We start from the raw sequence: 6,431 nt of genomic DNA on the forward strand, positions 1-6,431 counted from the left end.
GGACGCTGCCCCTCATATGCAGCCACAAGCAGGGTGCCCGTCACATGCAAATTCCTGCATACACACCAGAGAAGTCACACCCTCACTTAAATTCAGCCTCTTCCGCACTCTGGAAATGCGTCTGCACGTGACAGACGTGACCTCGTGAACATGGAGCAGGTGTGGTCTTTGGGCTCCTGCTGGCAGCTCACAGCGGTGGTGACTTGGGACTGGGCAGGAACGTGGGATGCGGCGTTTGGGCCGAGACGCAGCTGCTCCTCTGTCCACAGCTGTGCTGTCCCAGGTGCAGCTGCAGGAGTCAGGCCCTGGCCTGCGGAGGCCTGTGCAGATGCCGTCCCTCTCTTGTGCGGCCTCTGGTGACTCCATCAGCATGGTGACTGCGGAGCTGGACCTGACAGGCCTCAGGGAAACGCTGGAGTGGACTGGACACATCTATAAATGTGGGAGCACCGCATACAGCCCGAGCCTCCAGAGCAGAGTCACCATGACAGTGCACACCTCCAAGGACCAGTGCTCCCTGCAGCTGAGCTCCGTGACCATGGAGGACACGGCCTTGCACTATGTGTAGGACACAGTGAGGAGACTGGGTGTAAACCCTGACACAAGCCTGCCACAGGGACATGTGGTACCCCTCAGGGACGCCCAGCATGTCCGAGCCCAGAGTCCATCCAGAACTCAGCGTGCAGCCCAGGGCTGGTGTCACCATCTGGCTGCGTCTGTCCAGCCGACTGCCAGGGATCCCTTCTGGATCTGGGAGGCTGGCACTCTGTGGCATCTCTGAGTTCACAATTTGATCATGCTGTTATGATCTTCAAAGAATAAAGCACATTCCCAAAATCAATGAGACCAGGGCATTGCCCTGGAAACGGCAATGACCCAGCCGTGGTCCCCAGGACCTGAGGAAGGCCAGGGGACCTGACGATCACTTTCCCATCAGACCTGGGGAGACACTCTGGGATTCCCTGCTGAGGAGGCCCTGAAATTCCCGTTGAAAACGTGATGTACATGGCTACGCACAGGGTCCTCCCTGCAATCCAGGCTGTGTGGGAAGTGGGGACTGGAGGATCGTGGTTCAAATCCAGCCAGGGAAAACACTAGCCAGGCTGAATCTTAGTCAAGGAGCTGGGGGTGACGGCCCAGGCCCGCAGGGCCCCCCGTTACACCAGAGCTATGGACACAGCGTTTGAGCTCCAAGCCCAGCCTCAGTCAACACCAAGGCTCTGCCCGAATAACAGCTGACAGCAAAATGAGAGGCATGGCCAGTCACAGCACGACGGCCCAAGGGCACAGGCATGAGTTCTAACCCAGTACTTCCAAATCCTGTGAGGAGAAGCCAGACCGCCACCCCTGGAGCTAGCAAGCCTTCCCTTTCTCCCATTCCCGCCTGTGCACATCCAGCTCACGACTGGACAATGGGGTAGTGTCAGCGGACTCATTTTCCTGCTCAGAGATTCTCCTCCGTGTGTGTTCTTTTCTCTGGTCAGCAGAAATGGAGGTTGTAAGTGTGTGGACTGAACCCCAGGTCAGGTGGGGACCTGGGGTCAGGTGTTGCTCAGGCCGGGGCTTCTGCAGACCTGGGGAACGTGCCGGTGCCACGTCTCAGCCTGCGTGCATCAGCCCTCTCCTGCTGCCTCTCAGCAGGCCTCCTGTGGGAATGGAGGTGGACGTCGGGTCTGGAGGGAGGCTGACCAGGGGTTGTGGGACGGGGATGCAGAGCTCAGCCTTGTCCACTCTGTTCACATGATTTCACCTCCACCATCCGCGGTTCTGGGGAAATGGACACATGAGCAGCCTGGTTGTGCTGTGAGGTCCAGGATCGAGGGCAGGTGTCTGTGAGTCCTGGAATTGTGCGCTGTACAGGACCGAGGGCAGGTGTCCGTGAGTCCTGGCGTTGTGCATGTCCGGGCACTGCTGCTCACCCTGAACCTTGTGCTGAGCAGAGCTGCCTCCTGAGGCCTCTGCCCCGGGTCCTGGCCCCTGTGGTGCTGCTCCTTACACTCCTCTCACACTCCCCTCCCTGAGACAAAGACAAATCTCACCCTGTTCCCTCACCACATCATTACCTGAAGGAACAATGCTCATTTCTTGAGGAGGGATTTTTGTCTAAACTCCATGGGCTTAGGAAAGGCGTCTTCCACCTGTGAAGGTTTCATCCTGAGGAATCACAAACCCTTCTCCTCACCAGGAGACAGCACCCTCCAGGTACCTGCTGTGTGTGTGTGGAGCAGGAGGGGTGCAGTGCTCTGCTGGCCTGGGGTCCTGGTGCCCCTGTGTGAAGCAGCCGTGGTGACTGCGGACACCGCAGTAAACACACCAAGCTGTGGAACTCAGATTTTGGCCTCCAGGATGGCAAAGCCTTCCTCCAGTTCCATTTCCACACAACAGTTTACCCAGCATAGGAGTCCCCACACAGACACCAGCAGTGTGACTACCACCACCATTGGTACAGATTCTTCCTGTTGATTTCCTCTCCATTCTCCTATAAGCTCCTCCAGCTCCTTGAGAAAGCTTCCTTATTTGCCCTCCTTTGTCTTTCTGAGCTGGATTACCACACTTCACGTGAACTCCCCAGAGTCATCTATGTTGTCACAAATGCCAGGACTTCCTCCCTTCCATGGATGAACAATCTCCTGTTTTGCAGAGATACCACATTTCCTTTCTCCATTCCTTGTCTCATGGACACCTGGGTTAATCTCCTGGCTTGCTGATGTAAACAATGCCACAGCAACTGAAGATAAGAAGGAAATGCGCCAGTGGACATTACTGGAGTTTAGAATCGATGGCATTTCTAGTGTTTGTGTGCTCATGGACCGTGGTATAACTTCCAGTCACGTTCTCATTTACATTCTCACTGTCAGCCTGCCTGCTTTACATGACCCAGCTTGGCCCCCAACACTCGGTATCTCTCATGTTTTATACGCATTTTTATTGTGCACTTTTGCACAAACAGAGACCTTGCCCTCTCCCTCTGCTTCCTCACTCAAGGCTGGTTTTCTATCACTTGAGTCAGGCCTCAATTTCCTTTTCCCTTTTGGATCCATGACTGGTACTCAAAGTCAGAACCTGATGCGTTCTCTCATTGACTAGCCGCCTAATAACTGGCCCACACCCCCAACACAAGGGTTGGTGATTTCCTTTCGTTTCTTTCATTTCAGGGTTGTTGCTAGTTAACGGGTCCTCAGCCCATGTGTCCCACGGCGGAGCTGGCAGTCCCTCTGTCAGCACACCTGATGGTACCTGCTGACAGCTCAGCTCTCTTCCCCAGCAGGAGAGCTGCACACAGGTCAGAGCTCAGTGCCACAGTTTCTCCACCCTGACTGCTTCTCTGCCATGTCCTGGGTCCCCAGGAACTCTGTCGCTTCTCCTTTCCTCTCTTCCTCAGAATCTGCTAAGCTTTGTGTCAGTGGATTCTTGTTCATGGACAAAAGTGTTGTTCACGTTCAGGTCACCATCTTGTCCAGCACTAGGAATCACTGCAACCAATGAATTGAAAGACAGATGCAAGGAAACTGCCAAATGGTTGATAAAACAATTTGAAGAAGACACGAGTCACTTGTTGATATTTACCAAATACTCATTTACCTATGTTTTGTTCGGTGTGTGACACACTGAGGTTATTACAAGTACAAAATACACATGATTTTGTTCCAAATACCCAATACATATGAATGATAAAAATAGATTGTAACAAATGATACACCAGAGCCCACTATCAAACATCTGCCTGAACCCTGGCCATCTTGGTTGGTGGTCAGAATGAAGTAAAGTGTGGCAAAGCCACACCTAATCTCGGCTCAGGAAGGAGGCTCTGTGAGCTCACAGATGAGCACCATTCTCCTGGAACACACCAGGAACTGTGGGCCCTCCTTGGCTGTGCAGGTCCAGACCAGGCATGGAGCTTATAGCACGTGAGACCCTGCCAGTGTGGAAACGCACTCACAATTGATTTACACTGTTGCATGTGCACTAGGAGGTCACAGGCGTATTGCACTTTGTGTTTTGTGTGTGATCAGAAATGCTGACAGAACGATCACCAGGCACAATGGCAGAGTGAGAGGACATATGTGTCCCTCTGCTCCCCAGACAGCTCTCAGTGTTCTCACACTCTGCCTCAGGCTCCCAAGGAGCTGCAGGTACAGTGTGAACCACAGCGCGTGGTCAGTGTGTCATGATGACTCCAAGGTGACCATTGTCACCAAACTCCTCCAGCACAGTCACCTCTGCTCTGGGAGCCCCATCTCTAGACTTCCCCCCAGAGCTGCTTTATAGCAGAGGACATGCAAATAGGACGTCCCTCTGCCCATGAAAACCAGCCCATCCCTGACCTGAGCTCTGTGAGCTGATTCCACCAGTGACTGAGCACAGACCACCACCATGGAGCTGGGGCTGCGCTGGGTTCTCCTTGTTGCTCTGTTGAAAGGTGATTTATGGGGAGCAAGGGACACTGAGTGTGCAAATGCACATGAGTGGGAGGAACAATGGACATGTGTGTAAACATTGCTGACCAGGATTCTCTGTGTTTGCAGGTGTGCAGTGTGAAGTGCAGCTGGTGGAGTCTGGGGGAGGCTTGGTGCAGCCTGGGGGGTCCCTGAAACTCTCTTGTGCAGCCTCTGGATTTGACTTCAGTAACTCTGGCATGCACTGGGTCTGCCAGGCTCCAGGGAAGGGGCTAGAGTGGGTGGCGGTTATAGGGCATGATGGAAGCCAGCAAATATACGTCGAGTCTGAGAAGGGCAGGTTCACCATCTCCAGAGACAACTCCAAGAACATGCTGTACCTGTAAATGAACAGCCTGAAAGCAGAGGACACGGCTACGTATTACTGTGCTGCACACAGTGCATGGAGTTCAGTGAGAACCCAGACACAAACCTTCCTGCATTGGGCTCTGGCCTGCAGGGGGCGCTCAGCACACAGGGAGCTCAGGCTCAGCCCCAGGGCCAGGAGCAGAGGGAACTTCCAGCTGTGCTCCTCTGTGTCTGCCCTGCCTGTGCTCATCCTACCCCAGTTCCACTCTGTGTCTGCCCTGCCTGTGCTCATCCTACCCCAGTTCCACTCTGTGTCTGCCCTGCCTGTGCTCATCCTACCCCAGTTCCACTCTGTGTCTGCCCTGCCTGTGCTCATCCTACCCCAGTTCCACTCTGTGTCTGCCCTGCCTGTGCTCATCCTACCCCAGTTCCACTCTGTATCTGCCCTGCTGCTGTGAGGTTTACTTAAACATTGGATGCCACTTCCTGAACAAACACAGAGAATAACACGATAGTGAAATTGACTTTGCCATGTTCACCAAGATCAGATCTGAGGAAGGCTACAGATAAAACAAACAACACAAGATCAACCCAAATATAATAAAAAAAAAAAATGCTGCCAACAAATCTCCTAAAAACATTGAGACATGATGGAAGACAAAGTGTTTCACGATATAGAGAATTCTAGAATATTAGGAAACACATTTACTATCATATCAAATTTAAACTGCACATCAATATATTGCGCACTTCATACAACTAGAAGCACCTTACATTAGCTACATTATCACCAGGAACATGCTGGGATGCATGATGTTATGACGTTACAACAACTGCAAGGCCACTAAATAAAAGAAATGTTTTATCTGCACCTTAATTCTGTGGGACAACTCTTATATATCTTGAACTTCACTGCCCAAAACATTGTTGTGAGCTGAAATGCTCATATCTACATGTTCTGATCAGGAAGTTGGCAGAAAGATGGATGGCAAAGGCCATTCTGATGTTTCTCAGATAGAAATTAGGGACAGGGCAGGGAGCATGGAGCACAGGACATCCTAGGGAGAACGTGGCAGAAGTGGCTGAGGTACGTTCACATCTTGGGTGACTGTAGAAGTCCACCTAGGGTAAGCCAGCAAGCTTATGGGAGTGTGAATCTCTCAGCAGCATCAAGCATTCAGGATTGCTTTCTTTACTTGTAATAAAATGTGAGAAGAGAACAAAAGGATAAATGTAAAGTCAGAAAGAATCAATGGGTAATGAACAGAGAGTTGTATTAGGAGGTGCCGCAGTATGCCTGTGGCCAGAAGAACAAATTCTAAGATTTGCTGTGGACAGAGAGAGGCCGGGACTACTGACTAGGAAAACAGAAAGGAGAACCAGGGACATTTCAGAGGCAGCCACCCCCAACCCAGACCCACACTGCAGCTCCTTCTGTGTTCTGCTGAGATTTTAACATAAGACACACACACATAACGTCATCCTCAGGGACTGAAATGACTGTGGGACATCAGGGTCTCTGGTCCTGAGGGAGGCTCTGTCCTGTTCAACCCCAGGCCCAGGGCCTGCACCCCTCCCACCAGGCCCCATTCTGAACGTTCACCTCCTCTCTGTGCTGACGTGCTGGGGACCAAGACCTGACTTCCCACTTGGACCTCCAAGTTATGGAACCCAGAAGCACAACCC

The 6,431-nt window shown here is 52.3% G+C and overlaps 2 gene segments (V, D, J or C); both read left to right on the top strand.

Annotated features, from left to right (window-relative positions):
* The first annotated feature begins 226 nt into the window (after positions 1–226).
* On the top strand, positions 227–568 carry LOC122101377. The segment is given in 1 exon segment: positions 227–568. A coding segment is annotated over 1 exon segment (342 nt).
* A 3,736-nt stretch (positions 569–4,304) lies between these two features.
* On the top strand, positions 4,305–4,831 carry LOC122101364. The segment is given in 2 exon segments: positions 4,305–4,420; positions 4,527–4,831. Coding segments are annotated over 2 exon segments (303 nt in total).
* Positions 4,832–6,431: the final 1,600 nt, after the last annotated feature.

This window comes from Dipodomys spectabilis, unplaced genomic scaffold (assembly GCF_019054845.1).
Source record: "Dipodomys spectabilis isolate Male_0828 unplaced genomic scaffold, ASM1905484v1 ptg000657l, whole genome shotgun sequence".
NCBI lineage: Eukaryota > Metazoa > Chordata > Mammalia > Rodentia > Heteromyidae > Dipodomys > Dipodomys spectabilis.